Below are 19,035 nucleotides of genomic sequence, written 5' to 3'. Positions count from 1 at the left end.
ACGAAAAGGGGGGTTAACAGATCTAATCATAAAATTTGGGGAAAATCACACGGTTGAGAGTTGAGGAACAAGAGTGCGGACATATTGCCCCCGAAGCCTAATGTAATAATACATAAACATTAAATTTAATACTATACGTAAGAGCACTCATGAAATTATATCATGTTTTAAAATTATTTCTCATCCCTGCATCTATTTAAATGTCTCTAATAATAAGGGGATTCTCCTAGTGTCATTTGAAAAAAAAAAAAATCAAATTTATCCTAATAACTATCCATAATTATTAATTATTCCAAAATATCCTTATAATTATATCAAATTTATTCTTATAATTACTCATAATTATGTCAAAACATCCTCATAACTATTTATAACTATTCCAAAATATCCTCCTACCACTTAATTTTTTATTATTTTTTTATAAAAAAATTTTAAAAAATAAACCTGTGCAGCATGCACATAGCATGTGCCCATGGCTAGTCATAATAAAATCTCATGTCTATATTTAATATTTTTGAATAAAATACAAGTTTTATCAGTAACTGAATATTTGACAATATAGTATTAATTCATTTCAAAATGTGTCTAAACTTTATTAAAAATTTAAAAATATTTTATATAAATATTATTCACATCCAATCACAGGCTCAACACACATACATTTGCTAGTAAAATTAAAATATTAATTATGACAATATAGTATTAATTCATTTTAAAATATATCCAAGCTTTATTAAAAAATTAAAATTATTTCATATAAATATTATTCACATTCAATCACATCCAACATATAAACACATTTACTAGTAAAATAAAGATATAAACATAAAACAATAATCAAGTTTTACTTGAACCATTAAATGAAAACGCTACTATCTCCTATATATTATTGAAGAAATACTGTAAAATCCGTTCACTATTCCTCTTCACTTTGTATTCATGCATATATTTTTAAATCAACTGGAAGGTAACCCAAACAAAAAAAATAATTAAAAATTAAGAAAATTTTAAAAAATAAAAAAATAAATAAAGAGGAAATGGAAGTTTATAATGGGTTACGTTACTGCGTCAGAAAAAATAATAGGGCAAGGAAACAGTCATCAGAACAATTTCATGTTCTCCAATCAAGCACAATGGTGAGTGGCAAGGCCAGACATTTGTTGAGCGCCAAAGTCACCCGGGCCAAAAGTCGTTGCAACGGCAGTTGAAATGATCTTCCGCTTAGCAAGGCTCCACGGCTGGGCTCAAAAGCCTATTTCTTGCGAGTTGTAGGTCAACCAAGTATAACCCAGCAAGCCCTCAAGCATTCACAGGGACGCACAAAAAAAATGATTTTATTGGACACAACCTTCGCAGAAGGCTGCAGCTATGGCGTTTTCTCCAGAAGGTCGTTGGAGTTGGGGATCGGATGCTGATAGATTTTATATAATGCAGTCATATGACATAAGCATCTGGCACATGCATTTGGCTCCTTCGGCCGAAGGCACGTCACTGACAATTCCAAACTCAGAACCACGCAAGAACCTACAGGATTGACCATTGTCATTTCAAGGTCAGCATCATATGGGGGGCGCAAAAAGCTAAGAGACCATAAGAAGAATTTTTTTTTTTGCAGGAACAGGAAAAAGATTCAAATAACACATCGAGCTTGACTGCAAAGCTCAAGAGCAAAACAAGTGGCATAGAAGCAGAAATTATCATGCTTAGCGGGGAAAAGACATTGTCTAGGCAAAACATGTACCACTGCATTCTAACCCCAGTAAAGTCTAAATCAAAGCAAGCAAGCTGGTACAAAATCAAAGGGTCATCCATTCCCATCAAGTGAGAGGCTCAGCAAGCAGGTCCCTGTCTCATAGCATGGGAAAGAATCAGTGAACCAATTTTTGAGGTGGGTGCCTATGATTATCATACACGTGACTGAATCAGAAACAAGCCATGTGCGATGAAGTTGAATGCACACGTACCCCAATAAATAGACCCACCCACTCAAAGGGCACGCAACACTTACTAAAAGGATTAGAAGTTAAAACCATAAACCACTGATTACAGAAACAGAAACGAAGGATAATGTAAAAGATAAAGTTGAGAACAAAATGCATACAGCCACCTCAAACTCAGATGAACTCAGGACTATTTACATTTTTTTTTTTATAAATATATGGCCTAAAAAATGATAAGTCACAATCACAGTTACCTGGAGCGTGGTGCACTTTGGGTCGTGGTGTAGGATGGGAACAGGTATGCTACTCAAGGGGTATGCAGCTCTTGTTGGGGTAAGCTTAGTTGGTGTGCCATTTTGGATTGTGGTAGCATGAACCAATTATTTGGGTCAATCAGTAGATTTTGTGTCAGATCACAGTATGTTTTGAATTATTCACTTAGGAAGGAATAGTCACCAGCTATACTCAAATAAAATTCTCCGCGCCTCCACCCCCCTCCCTATTAGTTCAGATCCATCCACTATCGCTCTCCGTGACAAGCTTTCGCAGCAGCAGGAAGCCTCCTCCCTCATCACAGGCTTTGCAGCATTAGTAAGCCCTATTGTTCCTCTTGTTGCAGGCTTCACAGCAGCAGGAAACCCCTTCCTCTCTCTCAGCACAGGAAACACAACCACAGAGAACTCTCCTATCTACCTGGCAGGCGTCATCGCAGTAGTGAATATTTTCATATGATTTTCAAATTTGTGAATCTTTTCATTCGATTTTTTTATTTGAAAATGGCTAACAAATCCAGGTCACCACTTTTAGGTTATTGGATCCCTACCCCCATCAATCCAGGACACTATTGACCAACAAACAGTTGTGGGTGACTCAGATAGCAGCTCCAGGGGGTGGGCAGTGACCCAGGTAACTACGGTCACAATGCGTAAGATTTTTCTGAGGTGCCACCAAATTAAGAGAATATAGGTTCTCATATTAAAAATAGGAAACAGTTTATGAAGGACCACTGCCAGCAATAGGCAGCTCATAGTTGCCTCGAGTGTGGTGCATTTTGGGTTGTGGTTCACATACGGAAACAGTTTAGCTGCTTAAGTGGTATGCAGTTCTTGGGGGAGTAGGCTTAGTTGATACACTGTCGGATCACAGTATGTTTGGATTATTCACTTAGGATGGAATAATTACCAGTTGTACTAAAAAAAACTCTCACCCCCTCAGTTCAAATCCATCCATCACTGAGCAGCAAAAAGACCTCCTTTCTGTCTCCGCTGCAAGTCGCAGCAACAGGAAGCCTTCTTCTCTCTCTTCCCAGTCTTTTTGCAGCAGCAGCAGCAAGCCCTATTGTTTCTCTCATTGCAGGCTTCACAGCAGCAGGAAGCCCCTTTCTCTCATCACAGGCCTCACAACCACAGAAAACTTTCCTCTCCAGCAGGCATCACTGCAGCAGTGAATATTTTGGCATGATTTTGAAATTTGCCAATATTTTCACATAATTTGGTTAACAAATATAGGTCGCCACTTTTAGGGAATTGAATACCTACCCCCATCGATCTAAGGATGTAACCCACAAATCAGTGTGTGCGATCCGTACCACAATTCCAGGGAGTGGGCAGCAACCCAGAAAATTATGGTCACAATATCTTTAGATCTTTTCTGGGATGCCACCAAATTAAGAGAATATAGATCCACATATATTTTAAGAAATGATTAGGAGATAGTTGACAGAGGACCACTGCCACCACTAGGCAGGCAGCCTATTCTGTTACCAAGAGCATGGTGCATTTTGCATCATGGTTCAGGCAAGGGAATGGGATAGGCTACTTTAAGTGGTATGCAGTTCTTGGGGGAGTAGGCTTAGTTGATACACCATTTCAGATCATGCTACTCGAGCCACTTATTTGGGTTGTTAGTCAATACACTGTCGGATCACAGTATGTTTGAATTGTTCACTTAGGATGGAACAATTACCAGATGTACTCAAATAAGCACAGTTCAAATCCATTCACCATTGCAGCAGTAAAAAAGCCTTCTTTTCTCTCTCCGTCCCAGGCTTCGCAGCAGCAGAAAGCCTTCTTTTCACTCATCACAGGCTTTGCAGTAGCAGCAGCAGCAAGCCCTATTGTTTCTCTAGTCACAGGCTTCACAGCAGCAGGAAGCCTCATTCTCTCTCTCATCACAGGCTTTGCACCCACAGAAAACTCCCCTCTCTTTCCCAGGCAGGCTTCGCAGCAGCAGTGAATATCTTTGCATGATTTTTGAAATTTGTAAATATTTTCTTATGGTTCATTTGAAATGGTTAACAAACCCAGATCACCACTCTTGGGAAATTGGATCCCAAGCACCATTGATCCAGGATGTTATTGATCCGCAAACCTGTACATGCGATCGAGATCTTGGTTCCAGGGGTGGCAACAACCCAACAATGAGGCAGCCAATTAAGCATACCTATTTGAGGCAGATTTTGTAAGTTAGAATCAAATATTAAATTTAGAAACCATGTTTTTCTTGCTTTTTTTATTTTTGTTTGGTTAATTAGGGATGGTGGTTTAAATGTGTTTTACTTAATTTTAGGGTATTAAGTATTGCGTGGTTGTCCACAAAACTTATGCCCTGGTTCTGCTCTGCAATGGTTTGTCTCTTCTTATCCTTCTACTTCCTTCAGATAAAAAAATAAAAAATCACAACGTAACCCCAAAACAGTCAAAAATTACAAAATAACCTAATGTAATAAAAAAATTGGAAATAAACCTAATTTCTTAAATCTATGCCTTCTATTAAACTGTTTAAACGGCGGAAAAAGCAGTCCATCATATTCCTCTAGCTGAATAGAGAACTCAAATCCCTAGAGTTAGCTTGTGAGTATCACTATCCAGATCAAGAGTATAAAGATCATACTTAGGAAGCCAAGTAGCATCCAATGACTTAAATTTTGGTCGAAATGTCGAAATTTCAGTTGTTCTTCCAAAATTTTCTAGAAATCATGGAGGGGAAAAAAATTGGAGGGGGGAATTTCAGTGCTGTTCTCTGCCTTTATTTTGTTTTTCTCACGTGATTTGTTGGCTCTTTTTTGTGCAAGTTGTGCAACCCAAGAGTATACAATGGAAAAAAGAGATCTTGCAAAGATGCTCTGCAGATTCAAGCCAACAATTCCACAAATTCATCAAAGGCTTAAGACCCTACGGGCTACCAGTGAAAATATCAACACAATTTTTTTCTATAAATAAGCTTGTAGCATGCATTAGGATAAATACCTCAAGGACCTTGAGAAAAGCCTTCTTCTTATTCCATCTTCCATCTTCAAACATATAAAAAAAAAAAAAAAAACACCCTGGATTCCAGCTGCCTCCTGCCTCCACCTTCGAACCTTGAAAAGCCCTAGCCTTCGGCTCCCCTCCAGTGCTCCGACCCTTCATCCCTCTGCCTGTAGCCTTCGGCTTCACCCTCCACCTCCATCATCGCAGACTCGCAACCAACAACTCCCATCACTGCAATCTTCCTCTCGGCTCAGGCTCTCACAGAGCTGCAAACAAGACACAGCGTAGTTGAGGACTCGAGAGACTCCAGACTCGTGTCCACCTCCACGAGCAGCAGCACGAAAAAAGAAAGGGCTGAAAGGCAAATTGCCTGGTTTAAGTATTTAATTTCAAGTTTTAACTTTTAACTTACTTAAATTTTCATTTATTTACTCCAAATCTCCCTTCTCACTCGAGTCCACCTCCACGAGCAGCGGCACAAAAAAAGAAAGGGTTGAAAGGCAAATTGCCTGGTTTAAGTTTTAAATTTCAAGTTTTAATTTTTAACTTACTTATATTTTCTTTTATTTACTCAAAATCTCCATTCTCCCCAATATATTTACGAGATTGCCCTCCTTAGAACTTAGATACATTTTCCCTATTAACCTCTCCCATATACCCCCTTAATCCTACATTGCTAGTAAATATAGTAAATAGTAAATTTAATAACTAAATAAAATTAGAATAATTTAATAGTTATTATCTTATTATAGTATAAATTAATAAATTTTTTCATTTATTTAAATATTTTAATTTTCAAAATTTATTACTTAATAGTAATTTTGTAAAAATTAACATTAATTTTGTAATTTTAATTTAATAATTTAATATTTCTCTTAGTTACTAATTTATCTTTATTTAGCATCTACATATTTTTCTTTTAAAATTGTGAAGTTAAAAAAATTTTAGAGTAATTTAACATCTAATCATTACAGCCTAGTAATTAAATAAATTAAAGTAATTTACTACTTATTAGCTTAATATAGTTTATATTATTTCATTTATTTGACTAATTTAATTTCCATAATTTATTAGTAATTTTGTATATTATCATTAAATTTCATAAATTTAATTTAATATTTTAATGTTTGTCTTATTTATTAATTATATATTGATAATAAAACATCATAAATAATTTCCTTTTAAAATTATTGACTAATTTAACACCTAATTTTTTATTCATTGTAACCTTATAGGAAAGTAAAATTATCTGTAAAAATGTCTGAAGGAAGAAAACAAGATCCAACATGGGAACTCAATGCCGAATTTAAAGAATGGATTTATTTGCAAACATTGCGGAATATAAATGAAGAGTGGTGGTGCAACAAGATTAAAAAATGCACTTAGCAAATTATGATCCATAGCATAATATAAAATTCTACGACAAAGTACCTCCAGAAATTAAGCAAGAAATGAAAATTGTTTTAGAAAGAAAAACAGTAGCCAAGGCAAAGAAAATAGAAAGAATGGAGGAAATAAAAAATGAATTGGGTGGGAACTTGATGCAACCACAACAAATTGATGAAGAGGATAATGCCGATGATATTGCATACTTGCTTGACATTTCTCCCTATGACAAGTCCAATCTCGTAGGTTTGCAAGTAGCCAACAAGGAGACAGTTCTGGGGCTAGTAGTAGTGGAGGGCAACCTCCGATGAGGCGATCTCAAAGTATGAGAGAGCCAAAAATAGAGCCATATATTTCAAAGTCTTCTCAATATTACAAGTCAGATGCAGCAAAACAAAAAAACTTGAAATTTTATTCAAAGGAGGTGAAAATAAGGGAAGAAATGAATAGGTTGATTTCAAAGTTCTTTATATATGATAATGTTCCACCTGAGAAGGCAAATCACCTCATTTTAAAAACATGGTATGGGGTTGCCAAATAGCTGGAACGGGAGTCGATCTACTGACACCCTTTGAAATTAGAACGAAATACCTTGATTTAGAGGTAAAAGAAATGAAAGGCCACGTAGAAAAAGTGAAGAAAAAGTGAGCCACGTATGGCTGCATTATAATGTGTGATGGATTGACAGACCCTACAAAATTATCCATCATAAATTTTATGATTTATTCAAAAGGAAGCACAATTTTTCTAAAGTCAGTAGATGTTTATGACAAAATAAAAGACCATGAATACATATATTCCCTTGTAAAACATGTTATGCAAAAAGTAGGAAAACAACATGTTGTCCAGGTGGTGACCGATAATGGCAGCGCCCACAAGAAAGCGGGTCTAAAATTAATGAAAAAATTCAACATGTATTAGATTCCTTGCGCTGCCTATTGTATTGATCTCATTTTTTAGGAGATCGAAAAAAGAGAGGCAATAAGCACAGTGATCTTGTAGGGGAGACAAATCACTAATTTTATATATAACCATGGATGGTTGCTTGCTAAAATGAGGGAGCACTGTCAAGGGGATATTGAGCGTCCATGAGCCACACAATTTGCTACAAACTACATTGCCTTTGATAGCCTACCCAAAAAAAGAAAAAAAAGTAGGTTTAACATCTCTATTCACATATGATGAATGGGCTGAGCATGCTCTTAGTCTAACAAAATTGGATACAAAAATTGAATGCATAATTCTTAACCATCAATTTTGGGATAAAGTGACAAAAGTTTGTAACATTTACAAGTCTATATATCGAGTATTGCATATAGTTGATAGTGAAGTGTGGCCAACATTAGGAGTTATGTTTGAAGCAATAAGGGTGATGAAAGAGGCCATTGAAGTAGGTGCAAGAAGTGCAAGATGGGTTCTCAAAGTAATCAATGACCGGTGGAAAAGAACCCTTGAACATCTTCTTCATGCAGCAGGTATAAAATATTTATAAATTTCAAGAAATTAAAACATCAAATTACTTATTACATATTTATATTTTACTATAACTGATTGACAACTTATTTTTTAAATCCAAAATGTCAATACAAAGGTGTTGGGGAAGATCCTTATTTTCTTGATGTAGTTCATAAAGTTTTTAACACCCTTAAGCCACATTCCTCTAGCCTAGATCAAATTGGAAATGAGGTATATTTTCAAAATAAAAATTAAATAAAATAAGTCTTAATCCATGTTTAATTATTCAATAACGATTTTTTTTTTAAATTATTCTATTTAGAGATGCTAAAAGAAGCTTTAGATAAGCAGCTGTTAAAGCAGCTAGGGCAACCATGACACCTTGTAAGTATTTATATATAAATGTATAATACAAAGTTACAAACTTCAAGTATAATCTACTAAGTACTAACTTATATTCATAAAAAATCTTGCACAGCTGATTGGTGGATGATGTATAGATCAAGTGTTTCAATCCTAAGGAAGCTAGCATTGCGCATTTTGTCACAAACTGCATCTTCATCAGCTTGCAAACGAAATTAAAGCACATTTGCACTCATTCACACAAAGCAAAGAAATAAACTATCCTACACTAGACTTCAGCAGCTTGTTTTTTGTTATTACAACATGAAGCTTCGAATAAGAGATATGAAGGCCCAAATGGACAAAGTAGCTGAACCAGATCTCCTGGACCTGACATATTAGTTGAATTGGGTAATAAGGATGAGTATCCACTTTTCCAGTGGATTAGACCATCCCATCTTGATGAACGAGATGAAAGTCCCCACCCACAAATGGCCAAGCATGCATAAGATGACTTTGGCATTGATGTTAATCGGGTGATGGTAGAAGAAGTAATATCTAGTAATGATGATTCAGTAATGAATCATGGGTCTAGATATGGAACTTCATCCACTATGCCCTCTGGTGGTGATTATGATAATGATGACGACGATGCTGGTGGTGACGGATCTAACCCCGATAGTAGCAGTGGGCAAGGTGGTGATGGTGGGGACTATGGACGAAATGAGGGATGACAAGATTATAGACCAAAAGTAAAATATACATGTCCTCCCCAACTAGAAGATGAGGGTCCACAAAGAGAAATGCACCCAGTTGATAGGTAGTACAGTCATATTGCCGAGAAAAGGGAAGATGCATCAAATAGAAGAGGATACCTTTTCTTTTAGTTTGGAATCCATAAGTATAGGAACAGAACATGATTCTAATAGTTATAGTGGTTATGAATCTACACAGAATAGCTCCTCACAATTTACATATGGCCAACCGTTTCCGTATGCATATGAGCAGGCATGACAATATGGAAATTGGAAACCACACGCCTATGGGCATGGACAAATAAGCCAAGAATATGGGTATGGACAAACAGGCCAAGAATATGGGTATGGACAAACAGGTCATTAATATGGGTATGACCAGTATGCAAATGCAAAACAATCCTATAGACAAACAACAAGTAGAACTTGCAAGAAGACATCTTAGTATAGGAAGATCTTCTGACCAAGCGGAAACTGCAATGAACCAGATGACTATGGAGGAGTATGAACAACACATGTACAGGATACTCAATATTTTGGAAATTATATGGCATGGAGTGATTATTGTAAACAATATATGTCATCTCGAAATCCCAATGATAGGGATAGGAGAGATGACTTTGAGCCACCAAGAAAGTCCATGTGGTATTAAATCATTAAATATATGATATTTAATGAAAATGTAGTTGTTTAAATGATAATTTGTTGCCTTCAATCAATTAAGGAATAGCTTCAAAACTTTATAATCATTTGAATGTTTTTCACGTCATAGCTTGTTTCGCGTTATGCAGTTTAATATCCTACACACTAAAAACTTGTCATATATGCATTTTTTAAATGTATTTTGATACCATATTAAGCATAATCATCTATTTTATTATTCCCTAAAGTTTTATTGTAAATTTCCATCATTTACTATAAAATTTCGTAATTTCTTTAAATTGAAATCGAAATTTTCATCAAAATTTTTTGTAAATTGAGACCATTGAAATTTCCATCGAAATTGAAATTTAAGTCCTTGGTAGCATCTAAAGTAGCACAACCTCTCCACTGACCTAAGTATCAACAAAAATCTCCACCTGAAGTAGACACACACTCTAATCTAAGTTAGACTCAATCTCATCTTGCTAATGTGGAACGATGGGTAATTGAGGAACTGCAAAACTTGGATGAGTACCAGAAGTAAAAGCAAGAGGCTCAAAGGTGCCTCGATAAGGTGTCAAATTGTCTACTATAAACAAAAGTAATATTCATAAAGCAAGTAAATCAAGTAAATAAGCATTAGATCCAAGTTTAATAGCAATGGGGAATGGGCCAATGGCTCAGGCATGCAATTACTTAAAGGAATTCTTGGAATAGCGATGCAGAGGAATGGGACCAATGACACCATTACCTACGCTAAAATCTCTAGCTTTACAATGCACAAATTTATAATTTATATTACTTGTGACAACTTTGTGCTTAATCTCAGCTTGCAAATCATGGATAAGTATTCAGCAAGTTTGGAAATGCAAGCATCCAGTGGTAAAGGAACAATATCAACGGGAGCATGGGGTTTGTATCCAAAGACACTCAAATGAGCTCTTGCCCATGGACCTATTTGTTGAAAATATTATAATCAAAATCAATAGGAGGTAATGCCAAGTCCCAAGGGCCCAATTTCTCTCCTACAACACACCTAAGGAGATCACCCAAAACTACAATAAACAAACTCAATTTGACCATCAGTCCAGGTGTGAAAAAAATGGTCCAGGTGGGAAAAAAAGAAGAAAACATTGAAGTGGTGCCACACAACTTCCAAAAGTAACTAATAAACTTTACGTTTGTGTCACTATGGATCTAGGCAAACCATGTAGTTTGACAACTTCCTTAAGAATACCTTGGCTACATGTGAAGACAAGAAATAAAATGTGCCATCTTAGAGAACCAGACTACAACCACAAAATAATTCATGACCTCAAGCTGTTTTGGACAAACCTAGGGCAAAATTATACAAAAATATTTCCACGACATGTGTGGTAGAGGTGTAATGTTCAGTATTTGTTTCCTAATTTTTTCTATTTAGCGCGACACTGCGAAACTATCCACACAACTATTCTTTTTAAAGAAGACCAATAAAACCTATCCTCAACAAGGGCAATGGTCTTGTCACTACTACCTAAATAGTCGGTTGAACCACCTACCCAAACTAAGAAATCACAAAATGAACTACCAAAATGCATAGTCTAGTGTTCTTTAATAAATAACCCTCATGGAAACAAATCAACATAGTTCCTACAGGTACGATGGCTCTTTTCTGAAAAGATGATCCCAAATTCAAGAGAAGTCATGTACTCATCCTTCAATCTTTTGGATTCTACAACCTCAATACTCATCATGAAGAATAATTGCTACACTATTGAGAACATCAACAAACTTATTCTAAAAACATGAACTATGCTTGAGAAAAAAGGTGTAATTCTACCCACCTAGTATATAAAGAAGTCAATTTCTTCTATGAACTCAAGTATAGCAATGCTTGGTGATGATAGAGTATGAACTCTTAGGGCAACAAACAATATCTCTGATAGTGAAGGGATCTAAACACAACATAAAACTCTATATAATAAGCATTGTACTTTTTTAACCTTGTACAATTTTTCACTAAAAACTACTATGGAGTGTCCCTCTTGGCTTAGAACACCACCTATACCTACCCCAAAGGCATCACAAGCAACCTTAAACACTTCATTAAAATCAAAATGCCTAAGCATAGGTTCTTGAGTTCTTTTCTTAATCTCAACAAAATCCTTAGTAGCTCCACTAGTCCTATGAAAGTCTCCGATCTTAGGGTAGTAGGTGATTGAAGACATGATAGTGTACCAAAACCCCTAATGAAGAGCATGTGGGAGGCAGCTAAACCATGAAACTCCAAACATTTGAAATTGTCCTAGGCCCAAGCCCCCCTCTAGTGGCTTTTCCCCTTTCTAGGTCAGTGGCTATACCCCACATAATGATTGTAAAACCTAGAGAGAGTACCCTAGTCTACAAGTAAATTCTTAAAGTTTGTGTACAATTTGGCTTCGCTGAGAGTGAAGAACTCATGTAAATGACCCAGATGCTCCTCTCTAGACCACCTATATACTAAGATATCAACAAAGTAGACCATGAGGAGTTTCCCAATGAATGGTTGTAAGACATGTCATAACCCTCATGCAAGTGCAAGGAGGCATTAGAGAAGCCAAAGGACATGACTAACAACTCAAACAAGTGATCATGTGTCTTAAATGCAGTTTTCCATTTACTTCTTGTGGTCTAATGTGAATCTAATAATAACCACTATGTAGATTAGTCTTATAGAATCAACTAGAGCCAACTAACATGTCAAGCATATCTTTCAAGTCTAGGGATAGAGAGCATACACTTGATGGTGCTCTTATTTTTGGCTCTACTGTCTATGCACATCTTCCAAGATCCATCTTTCTTCATGATCAGGGCTGGCACCACACATGTACTAAAGCAATATCCCATGAAAGCCTTTTAAAGGAGCGTATGACGGAGCATAAGCACCTCCACTGCCATGTAGGCTGCCCATTCAACACATCTATTCTAGCCATAGACTTAGAGTGCGCTATTTGCACTAAATAGGCTTTTTCCCCTCTCACTCACTCTCTCCGATTTAATCGTTCTCTGCAATCATCATACTTTTGGTTCAATGGGTCATTGGCTGCTTGGTGCAATCCCCCCCCCTTTCCCCTCTCCCAACCCAAAAAAAAAAAAACAAAAACGCTTAGCGGGAGGGGGCTTGATCTCCATTGATTGAATGCACCTTGTGGGTTTTTTATCATTCTCTGATTCTCTACAACATGTCTTTTTTGTTTAAATTTTTTCTTTTTCTATAAATATTTCTTAAAAAATCTATGATATACAAATTGTTCTTCCAATCTGCAAGACAAAATTGTTCTCCTGTTATGAATAATTTTTCCATTTTTTTTAAGATATATTTTTCTATTCATATATGAATAGATAGTTTTTTTATTAGTTATTTTTTAGCATCTCAAATAATTAATGAATAATTTTTATTTAGTGTTCACTGGTTCGAAGAACAACTTAAAATCAGCATTTTGGGGTTTAGTCAAGCTTTGAATTTGGTTCACATATTCAGAACTGCATTCAGCATTCAGTAGTTAATGCTTAACTTCATGCCCCCCTTAAGAAGTTAGGAATTATATATTAAATTTAAAACTTATTTCTATTTTTCATTCTTTTAGTAATTCAGGAGTAGTTGTGCATATGTGTGTTTTAAATAACCATAGGGTGTTCCGCATTTGGTAACTATGCATATGACATGCGATTCACAATTGGGATTTAATTAGGATATAAGCCCATCTAATTCTCTCTTTTCATCCTATGTATAAATCTTCTTCTTCAACTTAATCCCTTTTCTTTCCACTACCCTTGTCTTCTTCCTCTATTCTTCTCTGTCTATTCTTCTTGCTCACTATCTTGACCTTAAGGTTTAAATATAGCATGCTTACCATTGAGTCAAGCCTCGCCCTCAAAATGTAATAGCAGGCTCCTAGACCATCCAGTTGCCCCGGGGGGGGGGGGGGGGGGACTAGGGACTCCATGCTTGGAGAGAGAGACTGCTTCTATAGAGACTATTTGTTTTATTAAAATAACACTATTTTAATACAAGTGAATCCACTTCACCAAATTTACATAATCAAACTAAATAAAAAGACTAGCTACGAAGGTATAAAGTTTCAAACATTCATAATTTGAAACTTTTAACATGCCAACATAAACTCGAGTATGTTCCTATCATAGACTCAAAAGCATTAGCTTGTCTTGTCTCAATCTTACGCAACCCTAGCCAAAGCCATAACATCATAGCAACAACCAGACACCAGAAATCAATTTCTAAGGAATGGACCCCTTCACTTCTTCTTCTTCCCCTTTGCTTTCCCCAAAGACACATATGAATGCAACTGCCAAAATATTTTTGTCTATGAGCCAACATCAAGACCTAAATCCTAATTATTTGGTTTGAACTTCATCAAGAATACAAAAATATTAAAATAAAAGTAATTAAAAAAAGAGCACACCTAAACCCATCCAAATACTTGATGAATGCATCCACTTACAATTTTCCCAATCACCATCCAATTAGGGCCTTTGCTAGATAGTATTGGAATAAAGACTTTATTTATATGTTTATGTTCAGGTTTCAGTATTGCTTTGACACACTATCTGCATGTATAAGTAATGTTTTTTTTTTTTTTTATAAAACCAAAGGGGAAATGTTATCACAAAAGAGTTTATTTTAATTGTTTAGGCCAAACCCGATTGTAACTCCCAGCAATAATAATCTAGAAAATTCCTGATTCAATTTAGCTAGACAAGCACAATGAGTTCCAACTTTCAAAGATTACAGCAGGAGGATGAGAAAAGGATCACAATCCAATTCAAGAAAACAATATTAACAGTAAGGTGTCATGATGAGCCACAAAATAATTCAATAATAGTGCTCATGAAAGAATCCAAAAATATACCACTCATTTAGCAAGCCCTTGTTCTCTAGCTTTCTTTAGCCACTTTAGGGTACTCTCCAATGTTGAGTAAGCAGCAACATCTTTCAGGCTCTTACTCTCAACCGCATAATCAAAAACTTCATATGCCTCAGCAATCCTACTTTCCCTACAAAATGACCTCACAAGTGCAGCATAAGAGGCTGTTTCAAGCTTCATACCGGCTGATGTTATTGCCCCGTACAACTCTACTCCTCTCTCCAACAACCTTGACTTACACAATCCATGAAGCAACGTATTATATGTACACTCATTTGGAGTGCATCCTTTTGCTTCCATCTCCCCCAACAAAGCTACTGCTCCCAGCGCATTCCCTGCCCGACACATCCCATTCATCAAAGATGTATAGGTGACTGCATCTGGAAAATGACCTTTTTCTGCCATGACATCCAAAAACTTTCTAGCCTCATTGACCCTCCCAGATTTTGATAACCCAAAAATCAGAGTATTGTATGTCACAAGATCGGGCTCCACACCTTCCTCCCTCATTTTGTTATAAACCTCAATGACCCCATTCCCCTGATCCAACAGACAATAACCCTTCATGACTGTGTTGTAAACAAAGCAATCGGGCTTAAAGCCATCAACACCTAATATCCCTAAAAGCCTTGTTGCTTCACGAAGGTTCTTTCTGTTACACACGTTATCAATCAAGATTGTATAAGTAACAAGGTCAGGCTTCAATTCAAAAGAGTCGCGCATTTCATCAATGAAATTGTACACAGTAGTCAAAGACCTGGTCTTGCAAAGACACTTAACGAGAAAATTATACGTATGGGAATCGGGCTTTGAGTGTTTGAGAGACAGCTCCTTTACCAATTCAACAGCATGGTCTTCTCGGCCAGCAGAACAGAGTGACCGTACGACGACGTCAGTAGTGGCGACCTCGGGAGGGCAACCGTCATTGACCATGAGATTGAGGGCTTGACGGACCTCGGAGAGGCCGGGATCGGGTGATTTACAGGACTGCGCGAGCAAGACGTGATAAGTGGAGCGATTGGGGGTGAAAAGAGGGTGGGTTTTGGTCATGTGGTGAAGAAAATAGATGGAGTCACGGAGGGTTGAGATGGCCGAGAATGAATGGAGCAGGGAGTTGCAGAGCCGTGGGTCCAGCTGCGCCTTGTGGGCGGAGAGGATGGAGTCGAAGAGGGATTTGGCTTCGGAGAGGTTTGGGGAGTTGAAGGTGAACGGGGGGTTCGGGGTTTCAGACGAGTCTTTCGGGGTCAGGGTCTTGGGTTTTGTCTTGTGGGGTTTATTCTTGGGTATAGAGCGATGATGGGGCTTTGAAGGATTGTTTTCGGATTGGGATTCTTGCCCTGGAAGAACAGATGGGAGGTTTTTCAGTAGGGTGGGCGCTGGCAATCTTGCCGTGCGCAATGACGGTGGAAACCTCCCCATTTTCTTTCTTCGTGTCCTTGCTCTTCCTTCGCTTTGTTGCAGCACCGCAGGCTTGGGGCCTTTTCGGAGATTAAACGGCTGCGAATTTATGAGCCTTCTAAGCTACCCGCTCAACTTCAAAGCGAATTTGTTGGCTATGAATTTCTATTTCGGCTGTGAATTTGTTTGGTATGGTTTGGGGTGGCAAAATGGGTCAAAATTTGATAAGTGACCCATGATTGTGCGTTTAAAATGAGCTCGAATTGTATACAAGTCGAACCATTTATAAATGGATCAAGATGACTTGTTTATTTGCCTGACCTGTTATATAAACATCCCTTACACATAAAACCCTAATTGCTAATTTGCTATCCCGCCGCCTGCCTATGAGCCTATCCACTATTCCACATTTCTACTCCTCCTGCACTCCACTGTTGTGCGCCCTTGCCCATCTGGTCGTCTGCCCAGCACGCCGCACGCCAAGTCGCCAACGCCATCTTCTAACGCCCTTGCCTAGTTGCTTGTCTGCCCAGATGAAGCTCGCCATCTCCCTTAGTGCCTCACGACGCTCGGACAGTCGGATGGTGGTCGTTCCAGAGACGCAAAGGTGAGTTATAGTCGGCCTCACGCTCTCCCTCGGCCTCTCAACTCTCGCCTGTCAGGCTCTCTCTCGGCTCTCGGGCTCTCCTTCAACTTCACGCTTAGTCGCCTATCAGGCTCTCTTTCACCTCTCATGCTCTCTCTCGGCTCTCGCCTTATTCTCACGACTCTCGGGCTTTCCCTCGGCCTCACGCTTTGACAGGTTTGGTGTGATCCCAAGAGGGGGTGAATTGGGTATTAAAAAATTTATGCTTAGGTTAAATTCAAATCGCAATCAGTATTGCACAACTTAGGGTCTGTCTAAGCATTTACCAATTTCTCAAATAAATCAAGTAAGCAAATATTTAAAATAAATAAGGCATTTCACAACAATTTAAATATTTGCATAAAAACGTCGCATCATATCCCATTTAAATTATAGTCGTGTATGAAAAGTGATTAAGTTATTGGTTCTTACATACACGTGTAGCATATTTCATTTAATAATAAATGTGTGCAAGCAAATAGATATAACAGTAAATGAACAAGCATACAATAGTAATTAAAGAGATAAGGAGAGAGTGACACATGATATTTGTTATCGAGGTTCGGCCAAACCAGCCGACGTCCCCACCTTGGGCATACCCCCCAAGGATTCCACTATACCTGTAAGGGGCGAGGAATATCCTAGGTCACATTACAGGGCTGACCCCAACCTATACACCTCTCCTTATGGGGTGAGGAATATCCCAACTCAATTACCAGGCTGAGTCGAACTGGTCCCCCTTATGGGGTAGAGACTCCCTAGTTCAATTATAGGCTGAACCCCATCAGTCTCCCTTACAAGAAAAAGACTCCCCAGTTTAATTAACAGGCTGAACCCAACCGATCTTCCTTTTGGGGCAGAGATTCCCTAGTTCAATTAACGAGTTGAACCTAACCGTTCTATTAAAAATATTTTTGTACATTAAAATGCTTCTACAACTAAGCAAATATGTACACCAATAAAGCTCTAAAACATGTACTCTAAAATGATATGAAAATGGGCTCAGTAGAGTAAGGGTGTTTTTCTCATAATAACATTTTCAATCTTTGAAAAACAATGTATATGATATGCACAATAAAGATTTAAACCCAAATAAACATTTCCCCACAAAAATATTTATCAAAGCAAAACAATGTGGAGAACCTTTAATCTTACTCTCAAAGATTGTTTTTCAAAATTTAAGGCTTGAGAGAGTAAGTAATTTTGGAAAACAAAATGGCCAAACAAAAATATATGCTCTCTTTCAAAAGATTTTCTAAAGAATAATAAAGAGAGTTTGGAGAGTATAAAATGTTACCCCAATAATGATTTTGCCATAAAAATATAAGTGCGGGAACTTTGATTAAAAAAATAATTTGAGAGGGTTATGAAGATAATCAAAGTTACTAATTTGGAGTAATGAAGGAGTATTTTTAGTTTTCAGAAAATATGACCGTTTGGGAACACGCTCTGTAATGCCTCGACCTGCCATGTGGAGTTCGAGGTGCTACTATAATGACGTCTATGTACCTGGTACCATATTCATTATATAAATGCAGCGGAAATAAATGATACATTCTCCAAAATTCATTACCGAGTTCTAACCTACCTTTATAAACAATTGTCTCCAAATATCCATATTACAAACCATAATATAGTAAAAAACCAACTAAGTCCATACAACCATTATACACATCTAGGGACTTAGAACATAACTTAAATACATTAGAGTTCTTACAGACACTCAGAAAAACTGAAACTACCTATTACCCTGCCTCGGAACTTGCTAAGCTCTATCTCGAGATGGTCTTGAAAAATGATTTGCATATTGGGGTGAGACACTTCTCAATAAGGCAGATTACGTTAATATCAGTGTGTGGCCACCATGAATTTTAGTGTATACAAAATATCATCAGTTGTTAATTAACCACAGTTATAAAATCATTCCCCAAACCATACTCACTCACTCATACAATTACTTTTAGGTGAAAGTTCCTGAGGATAGGGGAGATTACATGCCTAGACATGTAGCTTCCCTCTGCTTTAACACATTATGCAACTTGGTATGGCTACAACTGATACTTATCAAGGTACTCGCCTTTCTCAGCAAGCCCTCAGGCGAAGAGTTTACTTTGCCATAAACATTCTTGCATTTTAATTCATATATACAAATTCTCACACCTTTATAGTTAAAAAAATATGTATTTGCTTCCTCAATATAAACCAGTTCAATAAATAATAACACCATTTACATAAATTAACAAATATGCGTAAAAGAAACTCCCTAGGTGTAGCATCCCAAAAAATTATATGCATGGAAGTGCATAGATAAATAAATAAATAAATAATAAATAT

The 19,035-nt window shown here is 37.1% G+C and overlaps 1 protein-coding gene across 3 annotated transcripts; it reads right to left on the bottom strand.

The window, feature by feature from the left end:
* Positions 1-856: 856 nt before the first annotated feature.
* Positions 857-16,196, bottom strand: LOC131164119 (pentatricopeptide repeat-containing protein At2g17670). 3 transcript variants are annotated; one of them, XR_009139217.1, is made up of 3 exons: positions 14,664-16,196; positions 5,189-5,457; positions 857-1,524 (listed from the first exon to the last, which is right to left on the bottom strand). XR_009139217.1 is itself a non-coding variant. In XM_058121095.1 (2 exons), exon 1 carries the CDS (start codon positions 16,095-16,097, stop codon positions 14,667-14,669), a length of 1,431 nt encoding a protein of 476 aa, XP_057977078.1. In that variant the 5' UTR covers positions 16,098-16,195; the 3' UTR covers positions 857-1,524; positions 14,664-14,666. The 3 variants fall into 3 exon arrangements, 2 of the variants coding, with proteins under 2 accessions (XP_057977078.1, XP_057977090.1); XM_058121095.1 differs by lacking the exon at positions 5,189-5,457 and having other exon boundaries at positions 14,664-16,195; XM_058121107.1 differs by lacking the exon at positions 857-1,524 and having other exon boundaries at positions 5,131-5,457.
* Between the last annotated feature and the right edge of the window lie 2,839 nt (positions 16,197-19,035).

This window comes from Malania oleifera, chromosome 1, assembly GCF_029873635.1.
Source record: "Malania oleifera isolate guangnan ecotype guangnan chromosome 1, ASM2987363v1, whole genome shotgun sequence".
Lineage (NCBI taxonomy): Eukaryota > Viridiplantae > Streptophyta > Magnoliopsida > Santalales > Ximeniaceae > Malania > Malania oleifera.
The sequence above is the reverse complement of the archived record's forward strand: the minus strand, read 5'-3'. Positions and strand labels throughout refer to the sequence as shown.